Consider the following 22,115-nt stretch of genomic DNA (forward strand, 5'->3'; position numbering starts at 1 on the left):
GTTTATCAAAACATCTCTGACAAGATTTTAGCTTTTTATTTTTGTTTTAGATGGTGTGGGTTCATGTTTGGGTCACTCTCTGGAGGTTTTTTTTAGTTATTGAGGAGTGAGGAAGAGTCCAGCAGTGCCAGGGGTGCTCTGTGTGTTCATTTACACCCCACGAGCTGGGGCTGAGGCTCGTTTTTAACAGCAAAGTGAAAAAGGAAGTAAAAAGTGCAGTAAAATGTGCCTTAACCCCAGCAAGAAAATCTAAGAAGTTACAGAGAAATGGGGACTCTGCTCAGGATGTTGAGCAACCATGTGACAAAACAGCAAATAAAACAGTACTGGTAAAAGAAAAGATGTGTGAGAAGACAAAAATTCTGCTTTGGTAAGAGAAGCTGTAAATCAGCCCTTCCCATGGCAAAAAGAGATTTTTGGGATTCCATGGGTGTTCCATTCCAGAGGGTAGGAGGGAGGGACACCCAAAGGTGCCCCCATGGGACGGCTCAAAGCAGCAACGACATGGAACTGAAACTGGGAATTCATCAGCACCAGAGCTCAGGGGTTCCTGGGGAATCAGGGGGGAAGGGAAGGGAAGGGAAGGGAAGGGAAGGGAAGGGAAGGGAAGGGAAGGGAAGGGAAGGGAAGGGAAGGGAAGGGAAGGGAAGGGAAGGGAAGGGAAGGGAAGGGAAGGGAAGGGAAGGGAAGGGAAGGGAAGGGAAGGGAAGGGAAGGGAAGGGAAGGGAAGGGAAGGGAGCTGTGCTCCTGCCAGCAAGGGCAGCTCTGGGTCTCAGCATGCTCAGAAAAAGCCCCAGGGAAGCTGCTGTGTCTCTCCTCACGGTGCCAGTGGCAGGGAGGAGGGGGTGATGAGAGCTTGGGCAGCTGCTGCTGGGCTGGGAGCCCTGGGGAGGTGATGGAAGTGGAGCAGGGTTGGAGCAGACCCAGAACTCTGCCTCCCCCTGACCCTGCCACCCCAACCCACCTTGTGCCATGTGTGAGCAAGGCTCCCAAAACTCACTGCTCCTTCTGAACAGCTCAAGCTCCCCCTCAAAACCACCCCTGAGGCTGTGCTCTCGCCACAGTGGCTTTCCTTTGGCCCAGCAGGAATTAAACCTGATTCTGTGCCCAAAAGCCACCTGTCACCTCAGCACAGAGCCAGCCTGGGGAGGGCATTGGCAGAGACCTCACAAGGCCCTGGGGAGGGCTGCAACCAGAGGAAACCCTTCCTGCAGAATATTTTGGGGTTTGAGGGTTTTTTTTCTCAGTTACATTCTCATTCAGATTCCCATCTCAGTGCTGCAGATCAGACTATTCAGATTATTTTAGAGATTCACAGAATATTTGGAGCTGGAAAGGACTCCTAAAGATCATCCAGCTCATCCAGCAGTGGATCCTGAGAAAATAAAAATACAGGGGTATGGCAAAAATATCCACAGCATGAAAATCCACCTCCTGGTAACTAATCTAAGGAACATCTTGGTTCTGCAGTTGTTGGTGGTGATGCCTGGTGCTCCTCCAGTCCAGGGGTTTTCCAGATGCCTTGATGTCACATCTGGGGTGCCAGAACTGATGCCTGGAAAGGCTGACCTGGAACAGAGATTAGACAGAGCAAAAGGGATTAAATAGGGATTTATTGAAAGGATTCACCTTGGGCAGTGCAAGAGCCCGGCCAGGGCTACACCCAAATCAAATCTGAGATGGATCCTGGTCACGAGTTTTGACACTTTTATAAGTTTTGGTTCATCTGCACATTGGGGTCAGTTATCCACCCACAGCCCCAGGCTATGAAGTCTCAGCCCCCCTGGCTTTTCCCTTTCCCTCGCCGTTGTTTCTGCTTTTTGGGTACCAGGTGTCCTCGATTCTCTGGCTGGAAAGGAATTGTTTTGTCACTGCCCTGTGAAGAGAACTCACTAACACCTAATATGAAGTTACAAGTTCCACACTAAGCAGCAGAGATTGTGAAAAATAGAAAAGCTAAAACCCAAGGCATCATTTGCAGCATCCTCAGGGCCTTGTGAGACCTCAGTGTGGCCCCAGCAGAGGCCACCTGGAGCAGAGGTGCCCTGGGGGAGGGCAGGGAGGTGTCCCCTGAGTTCATCTCGTGTCACCAACCCCGACCATTGCACCAACTTCCTGTAAAAAGAGATAATTAACACTCATTTGAATAAGCCCCGCTTCTGTGGCAGGGGGGGGAAGGTGCTGCTGCACCCACGGGGTTTTCTGGGTGGAAAACTTCAGCTGCTTGAGGTTTCTGTGACTGAACAATTTCTGAACTTCTGACATGGCTTTATGTAACAGCTCGTTCTCCTCAGGAGCTGAAAGTGACTCTGGGGGGTTGGACAGGACCAGCCTGGTCCCCTCTGATGGGGGCCAGAAAGGACAGGGATGGGCTGGATGCCTGCAGCTGGAGGAATTCCCATTATCCTGGGAAACCTGTCCCTTGATTTTTCTCCCCAAGAAGAAGAATAAAATAATTTCAGAGAAGCATGTAAAATGTTCTGCAGGTACTCCAAAGGCATCAAATCCAAGTGCTGCCACATGTTTGTGTGTATTGGTGATGCAGGGGGGAGAAGGAGCCAAGAATTACATTTAAAAAACATTTTTAGAAATGACTATTTTATTATATACAACTGGAAATAAAAAAATAAATATTTTTTTCATCACTGTGAATTGTGCTTTGTGGTTTCCATGAATTATCAGTGCTTGCTCAGCCATCAGGCACTGGCTCAGATTCCTGTAGGGAAGAGGTGGTGGAGTTTTCTTTTATTATATGAAAAAGCATTTGAAAAGAAAAACTGCTTGTGTTCTGGGCTTCACATCATTTTCCTGCAATGCGTGTGTCCCTTATATAAATTATAAAACAACATTTGCATAAATTAAAAAATTATACTGTCACAGTATTTTACATTTCCAAATGTAACGTTTCCAATGTTCCCAGAAAAATAACATTTTACAAGAAGGTGCAATTGAAATACCAAAGTCAAGCCCGAAGTCTCTGTGGTTTGAATTTAAAGCAATTATTATTTTTTAAAAATCCACCTTTGAGCCTTTCTTAAAAATCTCTCAAGGCACCTTTGACTTTGCTGCCAGGGAGTTCCCATTAGAGCAAACTTTGTTAAGGTTTGGATCCTCTCTTTGAATCCTGCTGCTGTTCATGGGGAGTGGATGTGATGGCTGTGGGTCAGTTATCAGTGAAAGGGAAATGATTTGCCCCATTTTTGGTGAAAAGAGGATCTGAAAGGCTTGATGGACACCTGGTTCGAATGAGCAACCTCCAAGCACAGCCCCTGGTTCCAAACCCCAGGCTTGGCTCTAACCCTTGGCTTTGCATCCAGAAGTGGGAACTGATGGCAGAAAAATAGTGTGTGGGAGCTTCAGTGAGTGTGTGATCTGGGGTGATGGCGTTTGCTACACCCCCCAATGAAGCTTCATTAATTGTTTAAATGAGAAATCCTTTGGGGCCACCTTCTGCTCCTCACTCCATGCTCAGCGTGGCTGGAGCAGCCTCTGGGCACCCTCTGGACAATCAGTCTCTGCTGAATTGTCTTGTGCTTCAGAAACGGAGAATATTGTGGCATCCAGTACTTTTTAGGAACAAATTCCTGCACAGCAAGACCCCAGAATCTTTGTTGTTTCTCACCGGCCAGGACATGGCTGGGTGATGCCACAGTGGGGTGTGGTGTCACCTCTCCCATGGTCAGTGACCTCCTGCTGCCCAGTGAGGAATGAAAATGCTCCTATTTATATTCAGTGAAAATCTGCACCTGAAGTATTAAACCAACAGATTTTTGGTCAGGTTTGGTTTTTGGTTGTTTGTTTTTGGTTTGGTTTTTTTTGGGGGGGGGTGGGGTGGTGTTTATTCCAACCCTCACCAAAAGCAGAAATTTGAGTCGTTGTTCTCAGCGTCCTGAGGGAAAAAAAAAACTGTGGCAAAGACCAAAATTTCATGACTATTGGAAGTGCTGGCAGCTTTTTGGCAAGGGCAGCTCTAGTATTCCGTGGTGTCCTCCCTGAGCACGTCCCTGGAGTTCTTCCTCCAATAGCTGGGGTGCTGCAGCTGGATGCTGTCCTGCAGGTCCTGCCTGGAGAGGCGTCTCCTGAACTCATCCGTGGTGAAGTAGTAGATGATGGGATCCACGCAGGAGTTGAGGCTGGCGAGGCACAGAGCCACGGCGTGGAACACCGAGATGGGCACGCAGCCCTCCCGGATCTGCCCGGTCTTCACAAAGAAATCCAGGGGGAAGCTGATGTGATAAGGTGCAAAGCAGATCAGGAACACCAGGGCGCAGGTGAGGATCATCTTTAAAGCCTTTTTCTTCTCGCCCAGGTCCCGGGAAGCAGAGTGCCTCTCTTTTAGTGATAAGATTGTCTTCCAGGAGCAGTACAGGATGATGAGCAGGGGGGTCACGAACCCCACCAACTCCCCGATGGTCATCAGCGTGATGGAAGTGGGCAGGTCGAGTTTCTTGATGGGAAGATCCACAAAACAGGCGTTTTTTTCCTGCTGGTGCTGCATCCTGAGGAGTGGGAAAGGCAGGCAGCCCACACAGACCACGACCCAGCCCACGATGCTGATGTAGACATCACAGACACGCCTGCAGTCACTGAATTTGAAGGGGTGCATGAGGAACAGGTACCTCCTCACGCTGATGCACACCAAGAAGTAGATGCTGGCATACATATTGACGTACTTCAGGTAGAAGCAGAGCATGCAGAGACCTCCTCCAAACTCCCACGTGCCTGTCAGGTAGTAAAAAATCCTCAGGGGCAAGGACAGCACCTGTGACAAGTCAGCAATGGCTAAATTGATCATAAATATCACGGCCCTTTTAGTCTCTCTCATGTAGCCATAGAAGACCCACAAGGCCAGGGTGTTCCCAATGAGCCCGGGGATCAGGATCACCGTGTAGGTGACAGCATAGTAGGGTTTGAGGTCTGTCTCATTGCAGTAGGAGCTGTTGCTCATGGTTGTGTTCCAGTTCTGTGCTCAGCCCTGGCATCATAACTCATCCATCCTGCCTGTCCTGCAGCCAGGGTGGCCTCAGCATCCAAAGGGAACCGTCCAGCCCCGGAATCCGTGTGGGAGGCTCCAGTCACCAGCTCATCGTGGCGGGTTTTGGCATGCAGGGAGTTAATTCCAGTCCTGCCTTCCTGCCCTGCTCATGGTCTTGGTCAGAGCTCGCTGGGGTCACCTGCAGGATGGGCAGGAGGGATCCACACCTGGAAAAACATCGCTGTGTGCCCAAGGGGACAATTCCTCACCAGAGCTGTGTCCCTGTCACCTTTTGGGTGGCATTTCAGCCTCTTCTCTCAGCACACGGATTCAACAGCTGACGTGGCCCCGCAGCTGGAAGACACAAAGTTGGAGAATTGTTGGGAGACAGGGGAAGAACAGAGGCGGACTTACAGGAGAGCTGGAAAGAGCTGGAGCATCTCTCCAGCAGAACCCTGAGTGGCTTTGCTGGTGATCAGCTCTTCTGGTGCCCAGCAAGCACGCCCTGCCCAGTGCAGGTGCAGAACCACCAAGTGATAAATAGGAATTATGTTCATTTTCTGCTGCAAACCTGGGGGTGTCGCTCCTCCTGTGTCCCAGCACGTGATCAATGCTGAGATACTCCAAACCTGCCTCCCTCCCTGGGAATACTCTCACCTCCCAAAAACTCCAGAGGGGAACACTCCCCTGGCTTCCCAGGAGGGCTCTCAGAACATTGCCACCCTCCCCAGCTGCAGGTGACAGAAGGAAATCTGCTCCTCCTGTAGCCCATGTGCACACAAACCTTTCCCCTAGTGCAGCCACTGCTGCTGTGTCGTGGGGTAGGAGTCCCAGGCCAGTGGCTTCCACCAAAGCAGGGTCAACTTTTTAATTTCACTTTTAAAAATAGGACATAAACCATCCTTTACAGAACAACCTGCCTTTGGTCCCAACTTGGCTTCCTCACAGCTGCTTTTTCTAAGCCTGTCCTTACCCATCGTGCACATCTTGGGCTGTTGGTAATACCAGAACTGGTACTAAGGAGGCTGGAGGTGGATTTTATTTTAAATTTCAGGCCAAACAGGTGATGTTATCTGACTGTGTCAGACACAAAAACCTCAGCCAGATCTGATAAATCTAGAGGAAATTTGGATTTCTGCCTAAACCCTCTCAGGTTTGCCTTTGGCTTCCACATGAAGAATTATCCTGCAGGTCTAAGTGGGAGAAGTTTGTAGGTACCAACGCAGGTGCCAAAGGCATATTTACTTAATTTAAAATGTTTTCATTTTTAATTGTTTTTTAAATTAAATTTTAAAGGCAAAATGACATCTGCTGCAGTCCCTCCTGATTTGTTTCCAGTGCTTAGGTACAAAATGTGGACACTTACTAAAGATATTCAACACTTGCTGGTGTGATGGAACCGAAACTTTGAAGAAGTTCTGTGTGGAAACAGAAAATCTGCCACAAAAGGAAACATGTCTATTTTAGTATTTTCTCTCACTAAGGAGACTGACATGTCTTCCTTTCTTCTAAAGAGAGAGCAGATAACTCAAGCAGTGGGGTAAAATGGCTTGTGAAATGATCCTGTTATGCTTCAGAAGTGACAATTAATAATATTTTTATTTTAACAATTTTTCTTATCCATTTAAACTCGCTTGTCTCTCCTCTCCTGTTGGTAGGGGCTCCTGTCACCCACTCAGGGAGACTCAATCATGCTCCTTTTCCTCTGGCTGCATTCCCAGGTGGGAAAACCCACCTTAACTCCATCTCTGCCGTGGGACACACAGAGGGAAGGACAAAGTGCACCTCCAGTCCATCCACACGTGCACATCTTATTTTTCCTGCTGCACCCAGCTCCTGCCCTTCCCCATCCCCATCACACAGAAACTTTCCCTGCTCCATTCCCTGCTCCCTCCAGCCTGGCCCTGGGACAGGGGGGATGCTTGGAGCATTTTCTGCCTCTCCCTGTGGCACGAGGGGTCCCCGAGGTCCAGCTGAAGGTGGGGAGCAGTGAGAGGGCTCGGCCAGGACACCCAGAGATACCCTCAGAGCTGGGGAGGGGCTGTAAAAACTCAGCAATGTGAGAAATAGCGCTTTGGAAATCCCAAGCAGCAACATCACAGAGTTCAGCCCCATGTGCTGTGTAAAAAACCAGCAGGATGCTAAAAAAATCTCCAGAAAGAGGAAATTTGGGTTTGCATGCCCTGTGCTTGCTTCCCCCTCACTGTGAGGGGTGGGTGAGAGACTCTCCACAGGCACAGCCTCCCTCTCCCCCTGAACAGCTTTCCTCCCTGATTTTTTCATGGGTACCCCCCAAATCAGCTACACTGGGGCACTGGATGAAGATTTGTGCCTAATGAGTCAGAGCAGCAGCTAAGAGTAGCAGGCAGCCTAAAATCAGCGAGTTAGAGCTGGCTACATCCTGGGTAAGGCATTTTCCCTGTGCTGGAGGACAGCCAGGTATCCAGTGCTCCATGAGAACACCTGCAGGGGCTGGGGGGCAGAGCCCACCTGTGAGCAGGGTGAGGAGCTGCTCCCCCAGCCTCAGCACAGCTCGGCAGAGCTCGGGCTCCTCACCTGAGGCTGCCTTAGAGGTGTCCAGATCCTGGGGGTTTAACCCACAGCAGCTCCTAAACCCAGCTGGGTGGGGGAAAGAGAATTTGAGAGCAGCTCCTGGCTGGGCTCGATTTTTGGGTGCTGACCCTGCCTCGTGCCTGAGCCCTCTCAGAGCTGGGGTCTGCCAGTGGCTCCTGCTCCTCCCTGGAGCCAGGTGATGGATGGATCCTGCACCTCCTGCTCTTGCTGCTGGCCCAGGTGAGCTGGGGGTGCTCAGTCCCCTCGTGTTCAGTGTGGGGACGTGTTTTAAGAACACATAAAACCTGTGCCAGGGGTGACAGGGGCACAGCAGCCCCCCCCCGGTGTCCCCTGCTCACTTACCCTCCTGGGGGAGCTGGGCTGGGCTGTGCCTGACACCTCTCTTGTGTTTTTCCTTCTTCTCCTTCACAACCTAAAATAAAAGCAGAACATGCACAGGGGAAACATCAAATGGAAATTCAGTTTCCTGTGCGAGTGAAGGCAGGGTGAGGGTGGCTCTGTCCCTCCAAAGGGGCCCTGGGGAGGGCAGAGCTGGCCCAGGGGTGGCCTGGGCTTTTCCCAGTGCCCACTTTGTTCTCTGGCTCACCTGAAATGGTGCTGTCCTGCTTTGGCAGGAAGTAGAATTTATGAGGTATTAGCTGAAAATAGAACTGTTAAAACCAGAACTGAATGTAGCATGGGGTTAGTTTTTTGTTCTTTTAACAAATGACAGAAGAGGCTTCTCTGCCTTGAAATAGTTTCCTGGTAGATATTTGGGATTTATTTCTTTATCCATCAGAGCAGTGTTGCCCCTTGCTGTGCTAACTAAATTTCAAGAATATGAAGGAAAAAAAATAAATGCTCTGGTTTAATGCCATGTGAAATACTCTGATTTTGCCATTTAATCCTTTGCAAAAGCTCTTGTCCTCCTTTGTTAATATTTATCCCGGTTAAGAAGGGAAAATAACCCGGAGCAGCAGTGCTGTGTGTCCTCCTAATCCCCTGCCCTCCTTCTCCCTTCCTGGCACACTCTGATGTCCCTGGGAGATGTTTCTGGCACCAAAGTTGTGAGATATCCCCCAGATTATCAGCCACGACCCCCAGGGATGCACAGCCGTGTCCCTGTGCTGTGGTAACCCTGTCCTCCTCCTTCTCCTCCCTGGTTCTTGCAGTCAAATGGAAATCAGCCCATGGAAAATCAGTGTGGTGCCACTTGTGAGGAACACTTGGGAGAATTCATGAGACAAATAGAGGGAGACAAACCCAAGGAAAACGTGGATCAGTGGGAATTGGGTCAGTTATCCCTTTGTGGGGGGTGAGGCTGTGTGGCCTCAAAGGCCCCTTACTGATGAGTCCCATCCCAGGTAGGGCTGGGTTCACACAGGCTGAGAATCCCTGGAGCTGAGATTAATCTTTAAATTCAGCTGCTCACTCAATGATAGCAGAAAACACGGTTTGAAACTTCAAGGCTGGGTGTTTTAGCTTCAGCCATCCCCCTTCTCTCACTCGGATGCTCAGAGCATCCCATGGGCACACACTGCAGCTCTTCAATAAATGAATTATTACCTCCTTACCTATAGCTGGGCTTACTCTGCATCTCCTCCCTTCTAACTAATTCTTCTGGGAGTTTCCAGATCCGTGGTGAAGGCAGGACCCCCCTGGCTGTCCCTGGGCTGTCCCATCCCCTCTCTCCACTCCGGGCTCAGCCGCACCAAATCTACCGCCCAAAAATCCAAAAGAACCCAGCGGAACCCGCCCAGCCCGACCCGAAGGAAAGCGGGAGGGAGCAATGCCAGCCCTACCTTTGCTGGCCCCGAGGCTGTCCCGGTGTGTCTGCAGAGGTCCCCAGGGCTTGTCCCTCCCTCGCTGAGCAAAGCAAAAGCGCAAGTGCCGGGGAGCGGCTGCGCCCTGCGGAGCGGGACGGGCACGGCGGGGCCCCAGCACCGCTCCGGGGTGTCCCTGCCCTCCTCCCGCCGGGAATCGCCCGCTCTCCTTCTCTTCTCGTGGTTTTCAAGATGTTTGTGGGGGTGCTGGGGGTCTCGGGGTGTTTTGATGCTGTCGCGGTCTCGGGGTGTTTTTGGGAGCTGTCGCTGTCGCGTTGGTGTCACCCCAGGAGCTGTTCCTGCTGCCGGGGGTGGGGTTGGGACCCCTCAGCCCCTGGGGACAGGGACCCTCTGGCACAGCCCCTCTGTGACAGGTGCGGAGGCAATGAGAGGATTCATCAATTCTTTTCCTTCCCTCTCACCTGGATTTTTGTGCCCCCCTGCAAAAACCCCTGGATTTTTGCAATCCCTGTTCCCAAGTGATTTGGGGGCTTTAGGGTCCCCCCCCCGAAGCTGATCGTGAGCAGATTTGGGCTCCCCAAAAGCAGCGAGTTCTCCGCAGTCATTTTTATCTCGTTCAGGGGATTCCCACAGATCTCATGGAGCAAACCCGGGTGAGAGCCGAGGGCTCTTCTTTTCCAGATGTGCCATCAAGCGGTGTCACCTACGGCCACACTCCTGGCCCATCGTGGCCCCCGGCCATCGGCAGAGGGCAGAGCTGGCTGCGCTTTGAGCTTGAAAAGCAACATTTCCCTGCTTATCCAGAGGAGGATTCCAGCTCAAGGAACATCAATAAGAATTCTTGTTAAGGGAGCAACGATTCAGTTGGTTAATTTGAACAAAAGTGACTTTGCTAACCATTTCCAGAGAAGCTCTGCAGAGATTTGCAACTTTGTAATTTGCCTTTATTCATTTTTCTTACACATCTTCCCAGGAGAACAGCATATATATAAATATTTTATTACACCTGCTCCTTTAAAGCATCGATTTCCTCATATCACAACTCCAGCTTAGGGTTTGTAGCTCTCCACACTCCTTTTTATGATGATTTACAGGAGATTAATGGCTCTTACAGCCTTGCAGGGCACAGGGTTTGTCACCCAATGGTGGCCCAGCCCCTCTCTAAGGCTCTGTGGACCACATCTCCCAAAAATGCAGCTCTGTGCCTGCTCCAGCAGCTGATGCTCCTGCTGGTTAAAGCTTCCAGCTTTATTCTGAAGCTGCTGATGGCTTGATGTTCTTTAATTAATGTGGGAGCCAGAGCTTTCAGCCCTGTGGGATCCTCTCTGCAGCTGTTCCTGTGGTGCAGGGCTGGGTTTTGGACTGATGTTTTCGGGCTGGCAGCAGTGGGGATGGGGTTTGGTGCTGACAGGGGCTCCTCGGTGCTGTGCCCTCAGCAGAGGATGCTGTCTCTGCTCACATCAGTCCTGGGATGTTTCCTTAATTTCAGCAGGATCTGGGATGTGAAACTTCCCCAGCACCTCCTACCAGCTACCTCTGCCATGCTCTCATTTATTTCCTCTCCCCAAAACCGTGTGATGTGACCCCACACAGGAGTCTCCACTCTCTGCCCCTGCTCCACCAGCGTTTCCCTGTGTGGCTCTGGTGCCTCCCTGCCTCCCACGAGGACTGAGGGATGGTTTGGAGGTGACTTTAATGGACAATAAAATTGAGGCCAGTGCCAGGAATCACCAATCCCTTGTGGCTGAGCAGCAGCTGGGTTTGGGCTCCTTTGCTTTTCCCACTGCAGCACGTGGTGAATTCTCAGTTTTGCACATTTCCACAGCAGGCAGCCTGGTCATGGGAAGGCAGAGCCTGAGCTCGGGGCAGGGAGTGGATGCAGGGTTCTGAGGGAGCTTTTGTTTCAACACCACCTTGCAGAGCACCCCCAAATCCTGTTTTGTTGGCACCGTGCTCTGTGTGCATTGCCACTGGCATCCATCCCATTTCCCATCACTCCAGGAGCATTCCTGGGGTGTGGGGTGGGAATTGAGGGTGCCTTTACCAGCAGACAAGTGCCAGGCTCTGAGTTCTGCTCTCCCCGGGGAAAACCCTGGCTGGACCTTCCAATCCTGCTGTAGTTGAGGCCACCAAAAATCGGGATGTCTTGGAGTTGGGCACCAAGTCACAAAGCAATTATTTTACAGCATAAAGTTAAATTTTAAAATTGTATTTTTCTCTTGTATTGATTATAATTTTTTTTCTTTACTTCCATTTGTATCTTATTAGAGTTGGGAGTTCTCAGTTTATCTAAGCTTGTGCTTTATGACCTTGTAGGAGCTCCTCAGAGAGAACCAGCTGAGGTCTTTCTGATCTGCACTGCCTGTCTTTAATAGAAATAATTCCTGGGAAGAGGTTGTCTGTCTGCTCTGCACACGGCTGGGGCTGTCCCAGGGGAGAGAAGCATGTCTGGAAAGGGGGAGCAGACACAGGTCCATGGATGCAGCTCCCAGCATCAGCAGGGCTCACGTGGAGCCAGGGATGCAGCCGTGCTGCTGACACCAGGCTGAGGGCTAAGAACTGCTGGATTTCCCTGCTCTGTGTGCCTGCAGCAGGGAATTCTCTTTAAAAACCAAAAAATCCCTGCGAAAGGAGCAGGGCTGGGCGATGCCGTGGCAGTGTCTGCAGGGAAGGATGTGCTGGCTGTGCAGGGATGAGGCTTTGGCTGATCCTTGGAATGCTGAGCACCCTCCCAGTGCTGAACACTGCCGTGGCATCCACACAGAATTCCCAAATCCTCTCCCCTGTGCCCTGAACAGGACCCTGGAGCATGAGAGAGGTGATGGACACACCTGGGGCTGTCACACGGTGCTGTCCCACCACACCCCAAACTTGGGCTTTGCAGGGTGTTGCTGGCTGAGCACATGAATCAAAAAATTGGATTGAGGTCTGATGAAATCATGGCTGTCTGGAAAAAGGCTCCCTGGCTTGGAGAGCCACTCCCTGGCTCGGCTGGGTTTGAAGCAGCAAAATTTGTTTCCAGTGTGTTGGAGTCGTGCTCAGGATTGGAGTTGTTGGTGTTTGTTCCTTTGCCAGGGACAGCACTTCCCCTCTCCAGCACGAGGTGGGTGGGTGGAGAAGCTGCCCCTTGCCAGCAGTGGTGCCAAAAATCAGGAAAGGCTCGATTGTGAGGGCTCCACAGAGGCTGAGTGGTTTTCCAGAGGCAAAGTCACTTTGGGGCTGGACTGGGAGCATGTGGTCATGAAGGGAGGATAAAGGTATTTTTAGCAAGGAGAAAAGCAGCTCCCCTCCCTCCCTGTGGGGCCCTAAAAAGTGTCGTGCAAGGGACAGCTTGGATACTCCCAAGTACCACATAATTTTAGGGATATGTAAATGTAGGTTTAGATGGGATCTTGGGAAAAAATTGTTCCAGGGGAGGCCCTGGCACAGGGTGCCCAGAGCAGCTGTGGCTGCCCCTGGATCCCTGGAGATGTCCAAGGCCAGGCTGGACAGGGCTTGGAACAGTGGAAAGTGTCCCTGTCCATGCAGGGGTGGGATGAGCTTTAAGGTCCCTCCCAACCCAAACTATTCCATGATGATCCTACTGGTAAAACAGGAGGCTGGAGGGCATTGGAAGAGCAGGAAGCACCAGTTTGTACTGGCAAAGGATGTTTCTTCAGGGATTGATTTACAGAAAACCCAGCAGAATCCTCCTTGCTATCCAGGGTGTCCAACCCAGCGAGAGACTTTTCTGCTGCAGGGAGGGTTTGAGTCTCCACGTGACCTCAGAGAGAGTTTTGGGTTTGCTCTTTCCTGTTCCCTGTTTGGAAGGGGCAAGCTGTGTTGCAGAAATGTCAGAAAAGCAATCTGAAAACAAACTGGCAAAGTCCCAGTGGGAACTGGAGCTCCTGGGAAACCTGGACCTGGTGCTGGCTGCAAAATTGGAGCCACAATCCAGGATTTGCTGTTGCTCAGGGTGGATTTATGAATGACCTGTCTGTGGTCATTCACCTGCATGTCCAGCCCAGCTCCTTGGGGTTGTGCCATTCCCAAAACACCCTGGAAAAGGCACAGTCCTGGTGAAGATCCTGCTGGTGTGGCTTGTCCTGTCTGAAGGAGCTGCCCAGAGCCAGTCCCAGCATCGGTGAGGTTTTTAGGGTTTCCTGTTTTGCCTCCACACTCTGCTGGGCTTGGGCCATCTGAAACAGCATTTTTCCAGCCCTGAAAGCTCTTTTTTTTCCCCCCCAAGCAAACAAGGAAAACATGGCCTTTTGTTATTTATATTTTTTGTGAGAGGAGGAGGAGATTTGGGACAGAATGAGCCCCAGGGCAGCGACTTTTCTGCCTGCTCCCCGGGGTTTTCTACCTGTCTCTGGCAATCTTCAAGTACCAAAGTAAATTCCTTCAGTTTGTCTGGATCTCCCATCTGGTCTCCCCTATCCAGCCTCAGAGCCCATTCTGTGTTTTCCAGAAACGCTGTACTGAGTGGAAATGTGCATCCAATCATAGGAAAAGCTGTTTTCTATCAGTCCCTCTCTGCCTACATTTACTTTAAAAATTCCCTGAGAGATTTTGGGAAGGAGGAGACCTCAGAACCCCTGCACTGGCCAGTCTTTGAGGCTTCTCTGAACTTCAGACTGGGGAGTATCTTCCAAATTGTGTCACTGCTCTGAAAGCAGATGTGGGGCACAATGAGAATATTTCCAAGCACCTAAAATAATGCTCCTGAAGCTCAAATACACATTGGGATCATTTTATTTCCTCAGAGTCTGAAGCTTTCAGGGTGTACTGGAGTCAGTTCTGTAAATTTTCTCAGTACCCAGTGGGGGTTGGGATGGTTTTTGGTGCTCAAAGCAAAACTGAAGGTTTGGATAACATCTTCATGTGCAACCACACGCGTCAGCAACACGACAATTAACACAAGACTCCAAATAACAACACAAGAGACACCAACAAGTCCCTGGTTTTGCAGCTCACAACAGAGCTGTGATTTCCTGTGCCCTGGCAGGTGGCACAGCTCCCTCTTTGTGGCATAGCTATCATAATTTGTCATTCAAATATCGATTCCCCATGATCAGTCTAGCAGCTGCAGCTCCCAGGGGCCAGGTGGATCCTTTGGCTCAGCCCTGGGTGCATTTTCCAGCAGGTGAGCTGAGCCCAGTTTGTTAGAACCCTCCCTTATAACACTGATGTGATACAGGTTAATGCTCTTTGCTTGGTTATAGTCTTGCAGTCCAAATTAGGCTGGATTGGACCCAGGTGATGCATTTTTGCAGTGGGAAAGGTTCAGTTTACATGGAGATAATGAAGTGTCCTGATGCAGAGCCCCGTGTGAGCATCAGGGCTGAAATCCCCAGAGCTGTGCCAAGGCTGAGCAACTCACTCACAGCTCGGGGTTCAGAAGGATTCCCAAAAATGACAAATATGTAGAAGCACTGAAACACCTGAAATGAGGCACCTGAACCCACTGCAGTTCAGCACAGGGGAAACTTTGGCATCAACAATGACTTTTGAGGGGATGGAAGACAACAGTCCTCAGCAGCAACAACACAACCAGCAAATCTTTTGGCATCACAACGTCCCTATGGACCGGGTGCTGGCATCTGCAGCACACAAGGACAATTCCAGAGGGATTTGCAGAGCAGAGCAGCCCTCACTGCAGCTCCGAGCAGCCCCTGCACGGACAGGGCTGGCCGACGCTCAGGAGATGGACTCCAGCAGCAGCTCATCGGGCGGCACGGCGGGGATGTCCATGCTGTTTATTTGGCCGAAGAACTTGGGAAGAGACCAGAACTTGAGGCGAGGGAGATTCCTCTTCCTGACACGGATGTCGTGGGCAGTGTCGGTGGCCGAGGCGCTGCCCCGGCGGGGCGGGAGCCGCGCTCTCAGCGCCACGCAGCCGTGGCGGAGCAGCTGCGCCTGGAACTCGGAGGTCATGAAGTAATAGAGGACGGGGTCCAGGCAGCAGTTGAGGCTGGCCAGGCACAGCGAGATGGGGTGGAAGCGCAGCGTGCTCCGGTGCACGGCGCAGTCCCGGATGACGTTCTCGATCACCATCATGAAGAAGGGGAAGTTGATGTGGTAGGGCGTGAAGCAGATGAAGAAGACGGCGGCGCACATGAGGACCATCCTCAGCGCCTTCCTCTTCTCGCCGGCGTCCTGCAGCGCCGTGGGGCCGTCCCGCAGGGAATGCCACATCCTCCACGTGCACCAGGCGATGGTGCCGAAGGGGATGACGAAGCCAAACAGCTCGGCCACCGTCACCAGCGCGATGGCAGACCCCGGGCTGAGCTGCTTCACGCCCAGGTCCGAGAAGCAGCTGTTGATGGAGTTGGACAGGGCTGGGCTCCTGACGATGATGAGGGGCAGGCAGGCGGCCCCCACCAAGAGCCACACCAGGGCGCTGATGGCCACATCATAGCGGCGCTTCCAGCCCTTGGCTCGGAAGGGGTGCAGCAGGAACAGGTACCGCTGGATGCTGATGCAGCTCAGGAAGCAGATGCTGGCGTACATGTTGAGGTACTTCAGGTAGAAGCACACCTGGCACAGGAAGCTCCCGAAGGGCCAGGTGTGGTTGATGTAGTAGTAGGTCCTCAGGGGCAGCGAGAGGACGTGGGCCAGGTCAGCCACGGCCAGGTTGATCATGAAGATGACGGCTTTGCTCTTCCTGCTGAGGAACCTGCACAGGACCCACAGGGCAGCGCTGTTGGCCAGGAGCCCCGGGATGAAGATGAGGGTGTAGGTGGTGGCATAGAGGGTGGACTGGAAAGACATCTGGGGATCAGAACAGTTCCCGGAGGACACGTTGCTCTCCATCCTGGCCGGGTCTCCTCACTCATGGGGTGGTCACGGCAGGGGGAGGGGTTCTGGAATGGGTAAAAAGATGCTTTAAAGCCAAAATCTCTCAATACGTGTGCCTTAGGGCAGAAGAATCAGTCGTGTGTAAGTCAATGCGTGTGGTGGGAAGGGTGACCCCAGCCCAGGGAGTGATTCCAGGCATCCTCCACCCTCCCCTCGCAGAGATGCTCTGCAGAATGTCGTGAGATGCCCCAGTTACAGTGAATGCCCTGAGCTCTGTGACATCCATCTCTCGGTTGCCAGACAACTTCTGCAGCTTCCTGGGTTTTCCAGGATCACTTTTAATTCATCAAGTTTTCCATCACACTCTGTCAAATTGGTGCTCCACATCTACAAGTACTTTCAGCTGGACTGTAAATAAATAGGGATTTGAAATGGATTTAGGCGCTGTCTTTGCAGATCCATGCAGGGATCTGATGTGAATCGGCAGCAAAGGCAATAATTAACATCCCCAGGCAGCAGAGGCCAGGGGAGAGCTGCAGACAGATCCATCAGCTCTGGCTCCAGAGTTAAGGCTGGATTTATAAGTTAATAACTGGCCAAACACACGCCAGTTGCTCTGCTGGTCCTGCTAACTCAATTCCGGCACTCCCGGCACATTGTGCTGGAGCAGCAGGAATTATCCCTCAGCAGCAGAATTATCCTCCAGCAACTGCTCAGGACATGCAGGGAGATAAATGCAACTCCCTTCTAGTTAGAGTAGAAATTCTTCTCCTCCATTTACCCATCCCAGCTCGCCCAGTGCTGAGGGGGTTTATTAGCGGGTCATGGGGAGTTCAGGTGCTCCTGCTGCTCTCTGGAGAGGTGATGGATTTTGCCATTCATGAGCAGATCCCACGGGAAGGAATCTGTTCTTTTGGGAAGAGGGGATTTGGCAGCAGCAGGATACAAACCTGGGGGCTGCAGCATTGTCTGTAACAAACAATGGGACTTTTCCCTTGGAAATGGAGAGGTGGGCAGCCTGCCCTGCTCTTCCCTGCCTGGAGCTGGGGCTGGCAGAGCCCTCAGCACCTCCTGTCGTTGTCACCCAGCCCCTCATCAGCAGTCATTAATTAAGAATCAGCCACATTGCTGTTTCCCAGAGCCGGGTGTTTGTAACAGGGATGGATTTCCAGGAGTGAAGTCTCCTCCATCCTGCTCCTCCTCACGTGGGCAGCTCCTTTGGTGGCATTACCACATTTTCAGATTCAGGAGGAAATAATCATTTTAGATCTTTTCTATTTTTATGTGCAGATAAATATCTAAAATACAGCCCCAGCCCCTCGGCTGGCTGCCCCCACCCTCACCTCTGATGTGAGCGGGGTCTGTGCTCACACCCTGCTTTCCAAGCAGAGCCTTTTCCAATCCGCCTTCTTGCTTTTCCTTGTTTTTCCAGTGGAACTGGGGTTGCTGAGTGAGGGCACCTCTCGGTTGCCGACTGTGCCAGAGGTTTGGGATTGCTCCACTGAGTTGGGAAAGGCAGGGGAGAGGGAACATCTGTGCTGAGGGAACACTGGGAAACAGCTCCTCGGTCCCTGCAGGATCCCTGTGCTCCTCACCTGCCCAAAAAATCCATGCGGGACTTGTGCCCTTTGCACTCAGCCTGTTTAACCCAGGGAAAGGGATGACAGGACTTGTCTTCACATCCCTGCAGAAAATAGAGAGGGGAAACTGCCAGGGAGCGTGGGGAATGCAGCTGTGCCCCCCTCCTGTCCCAGCTGTCCAGTGACAGAGGTGGCACCTGGTGTGGGCTCATGGAAAGGGTCACAGAAGGTCCCCAAATCCTACACCTCTTCCGTGGGGAGCCTCGCTGCTTGTTTTTTCCATGATTTTGACTTTCCCTGGGAGCACAGCAGTGCCTGTTCCTGCGTGCCACTCCTGGTCCTGACACAGCTTTGGGTGGCAGCACTTTGGAGGGCAGTGGCAGGAAAGCAGCAGAGATCCCCACCCTGGGCTGGGGTCAGGCCAGGCTTGTTCACGACAACAATTCCTGGGAAATTGTGAATTTTTTATTGTTTTCCAGTTTCCCCTTTGCCCCATGTCCCTCCAGCTTCCCCCTGCTTTGCTGCTGTGTGAGGACAGAGATGCTCCTGTGGGCTCTGTCTGAAGTTTTGTTCAGTGCCTTTATAAATCTTCTATAAAATATTCCTGCCATTCTTTGATTATTTTCCCATTTCATCCACGCGTGGATTTAAACATAGGCAGGAGCAGGGAGTTTTTTTGTTCTTTTTTTGCAAAGCTGAGTTTTAATCAGCTGAAATTCCAGAAGGGAGCCCAATATCAGTGCCCGAGGAGTCAGAGCACCTACTGTGGATGCAGCCCCGCCATTCATTAAACATCAAATAACTCTGCAATTAATTAGGAGGCCAAGGCAGCTCTTGGAGCTCCCAGGGTTGATGTTTTTGGAGTGTTCCTGGAGGCGAATGTTGCTGTCATTGCTGGAAACCGCCCGGCTCGTGTGAATCAGCCCGTGCCCCACCCAGCCCCACACCACTGGGGTGTTCCTGCATTTGCTGCTCCCGATCCATTGGCAAACTCGCCCTCATCTTTTCCATGGGCTGCTTGGACAACCCAGGCTAAAGCTGAACTCCAGACATGGCTGGGGAAATCCTCCGAGCCGGGGGATGGGGACAGAGCTCCTTCCCTCCGGCGCTGGGATGCTGGAGGGAAGAGCAGGCTTTGGAAAAAAAAAAAAAGAAAATAAAAAATAATAGATCCACTTATGGCTTGAAATGAGCTCTTGGTTTAAGTAGTGGAGTTTTCTGGCACCGGGGTTGTAAGCAATAATTTTGTTTGTTTAATCTAGGCACTAATAGGAAATGCGTAAATAAAGCTGGTCGCTTACTGCAGCCTCTGTCAGTAAGGACAAAATTGAGGTTTTTGGCTAAAACAGCCTCTCCCCACGTCCTCCTTCACACCACAGACACCGATTCGCCTCACCCACCCTCGGAGACAAATTTGTGACCACAACAGAAGCGGCTGAGGATGTTGCACCAGCTCCTGCCCGATACCATCTCTTGAAGAACTGCAGAGAAGCGATAAAGTTGCTAAAACTGCGCCAGTTTCGGTCTCCTGAAGAAAAGAGCAGAAATGCCACTCACCTTCCTGTGCTTCCCATGCTCGGGGGGGGGTCATAGCCGAGCTAGGCAGCAGGAGCAGCCAGCGTCCTGCTTTTATTTCCCACTGATTTTCTCAGCCATCCCAGCGCCTCCTGCTTTGACTTCCACATGTTTTCGGAGCGCTGAAATCCTGCCGGCATCTGCAGCCCGGTCCGGTGGCTGCAGAACAGGAAATCCTGTATTTTGTTTCTCTTCTCCACACCAAACGTGAGCAGTTAATGACGTTTAAAGCCGCTGGGAAGGCGATGACGTCCTTTGGTGCCTTGGGATGGACACCACGGATTTCTGTCCCCTCTGGGCACAGGGGTTGTGGGAGGGGATGCTGCCCTTCCCTCCGGCTGCTCCTGCTCCTCTCCACGCTCACTTTGCCTGGGAAGAGCTGTAAAATACAGGAGCAACCTCCCAATAAGTGCTCGCTGAAGGAAAAGCGAGTGCTCTGCCAGTGTAAGTTACTGGAAGGGAGTAATTTTCCCTCATTTTCTTGGAAGCTTGGTTAGCCTCAGACTATCAAGGCTAAAGCTGGAGGGTTTGGACTTTATTCCTGAAATGACGTGATGGTTTAAGGTGGAGATTTTCCCAAAATACTGTTGTTTAAAAAACCCATAATGTGCATAATTCCCAATCTTCTTCTTTAATTCCTTTAACTCCCTTCCTCCTTTACTTCTCTTCCTACATATATGCACATACAGAGAGTTTTTAGCTGTTTTCCTGCCTGCTTAGCATGACCTCCTTTCTGCATGGCTGAAGAAGTGGTGGAACTTCATGGTGTGACTTCTGAGCTGCCTCTTTTTCAGCTGAGCAGTTTTACCTGATATCCAGGGTCACAGCTCATGGCTCAAGGCTTGTACAGATAATTTGGCTCTTGGCAACTTTCCCTTCCTGGAGGTGATGTAAAAATAGAAATATTCTTATGCTTTTTTTTTTTGTTAACGGTTCTGCGACCTCACGAAATTGATGGGAACAGAACTGTGGAAGAGAAATGAAAGGAGGAAGATCTTACAAACTTTAGTTGCCAGCTCAGGGCTGGGATCAGGAGTGCACCAGAGCTCTGCCACCCACTCAGCTGCCAGGTCTCCTTGTTCCAAGAAATCAGGGAATCTGAGAGTGATTTGGACTGTGGACCTTAAAGACCCTCTGATTCCAACACCCCTGCCATGGCCAGGGACACCTCCCATTATCCCAGGTTGTTCCAAGCCCTGTCCAGCCCTGGACATTTATGGGGATGGGGCATCCCCAGCTTCTCTGGGCACCCTAAATCCCCATGGTTTTCATCTCAAAGGAGAATATTGGTTTTTGGGGTTTTTTTGGGGAGATGCAAGAGCTATTTGTCATTCCCAGTTTTCCTCCTGTGCATCTCTTCCAGCAGCTGGTGCTGATCCTGGGAAGAAGGAGCAGGGCTCGTGTGTTTGTGGAGCATTCAGAGACCACAGAAGGGAGGCTGGCACTGTGCCCTGTCCCTCTGCAGAGGGCAGAGGTTAATCCCAAAGTGAAGGGGCTGTTTTATCAGGACATCCTGCCTGGGACATCCTATTTCTGTGTCTGCAGCAGCGTATCCAGCCATCCCTGAGCCCTATTTTTAGGTGTTTGTTTCCAGCTGTGCTGCTGGGGAAGGAGAGATCAGTGGATGTCAGACCCAAGAGAGGCTGAGCCCTTCCTCTGCTCATTGGCTTTTTGGAGAACAACTTTTGCAGAAGATCACAACATTCCTGGCCATGAAAAGCTGAGGGATTGACAAACCTCATCCTTCAACACACACGGATCAACCTCTCCATTCTTCTTTCAACTTGGGCATGTTTTTGTTTAGCATTTCTGTTTCTCTGGCTCATCCCCAAAGCTAACGTGCCTTTCACACTTGGCAACGCTCTGCTTTCAAAGGCAGAAGACACAAAGGAACTTCTTAAATAACTTTTTTAATAACTGTGAGACTTTATCTAAGGACTCCAGATAAAGGTCTCTTCTCCTGCAGCCTGGCATCCTGTGGGCAGGGGGCCAAATGCAGATGATCAGCATCTCTCAAGTGCTCAGCGTTGAGAATATCTGACAGGATGCACCTGAAGGATGTATGAAAAGCAGGGGAAGGAGGAGGTTTGTTCACACAAAGCAGCTTCACCCTTGTGCAGGGAGCTGAGTGGGGCTGGGGGAGCCCCCAGCTCATTGTCCCTCTGGCTGTCACACAGAGCTCTCTGCAGGGACAGCATTTTGGGAAGCTCTGATTTATTTCACAGCAAATAATTGTCAATGCCTCCCTTACTTTTTGGGCTAAGCCTTTGTCTAATCCACAAACCCAACATTTTTGGTTAAATCACACCAGCCATCCTCAAAACCTTTTAAGTGCGATGAAGTGGTTTCGTGTTTTTGAACTGTGGAGTTGTTATCCTGCATTTCCAGCATATTTTGTTCTTTCTCTGGGCAGAGAGCTGGTAATTTCATTTAAAGGAATCAAGAGGAACTGCAAGATTCTGCAGCTCAGAACCTGAAGCTGCAGAAAAGCTTTAAATCTCCCCGGAGTTTTTTCCAAATATGTTTGTTCTCATGCACGGGAGGGACCTTTCAAGCAGGAGAGGAGGTACCAGACATCTGCTCCTGGTTAGGATGGGGTAGCACTGCAGAGAAGCACATTTGCTTTTGCTAAAAGGTGAGTGGCTCATGTTCTAAAGAAAAAGAAATGTGTTTGCCCAAGGCTGTGCCTTGGGGACGGGCACTGTGCCAGTGCAGGTGGCTTGGAGACCTCACCACGTCTCCATCCCGAGCAATTCCCTTCAGGATGAGATGCTCCAACCCCTCTAACCCCAGGAGCCCTTCAGATCCATCTTTCACACCCCTGTGGAGCTGTACCAAACCGCTTGATTTGGTTCAATTCTGCCTTTC

The 22,115-nt window shown here is 51.2% G+C and overlaps 2 protein-coding genes across 2 annotated transcripts; both read right to left on the bottom strand.

Moving 5' to 3' along the window:
* Positions 1-2,581: 2,581 nt before the first annotated feature.
* GPR174 (G protein-coupled receptor 174) lies at positions 2,582-9,421 on the bottom strand. The gene is made up of 3 exons (XM_014888086.2): positions 9,331-9,421; positions 7,892-7,961; positions 2,582-5,329 (listed from the first exon to the last, which is right to left on the bottom strand). The coding sequence occupies exon 3, from the start codon at positions 4,946-4,948 to the stop codon at positions 3,971-3,973; it is 978 nt and encodes a 325-aa protein (XP_014743572.1). The 5' UTR covers positions 4,949-5,329; positions 7,892-7,961; positions 9,331-9,421; the 3' UTR covers positions 2,582-3,970.
* Positions 9,422-13,574: 4,153 nt separating this feature from the next.
* On the bottom strand, positions 13,575-19,567 carry LOC106859126 (putative P2Y purinoceptor 10). The gene is made up of 2 exons (XM_088173113.1): positions 19,230-19,567; positions 13,575-16,157 (listed from the first exon to the last, which is right to left on the bottom strand). The coding sequence occupies exon 2, from the start codon at positions 16,105-16,107 to the stop codon at positions 14,992-14,994; it is 1,116 nt and encodes a 371-aa protein (XP_088029239.1). The 5' UTR covers positions 16,108-16,157; positions 19,230-19,567; the 3' UTR covers positions 13,575-14,991.
* Positions 19,568-22,115: the final 2,548 nt, after the last annotated feature.

Source organism: Sturnus vulgaris, chromosome 14 (assembly GCF_052056855.1).
Source record: "Sturnus vulgaris isolate bStuVul1 chromosome 14, bStuVul1.hap1, whole genome shotgun sequence".
In the NCBI taxonomy this organism is placed as follows: Eukaryota; Metazoa; Chordata; class Aves; order Passeriformes; family Sturnidae; genus Sturnus; species Sturnus vulgaris.

What these genes read in the sequence shown, in the direction of transcription:
- LOC106859126 (XM_088173113.1), bottom strand. Translation starts at nt 16,107, where the DNA reads ATGGAGAGCAACGTGTCCTCCGGGAACTGTTCTGATCCCCAGATGTCT.
- GPR174 (XM_014888086.2), bottom strand. Translation starts at nt 4,948, where the DNA reads ATGAGCAACAGCTCCTACTGCAATGAGACAGACCTCAAACCCTACTAT.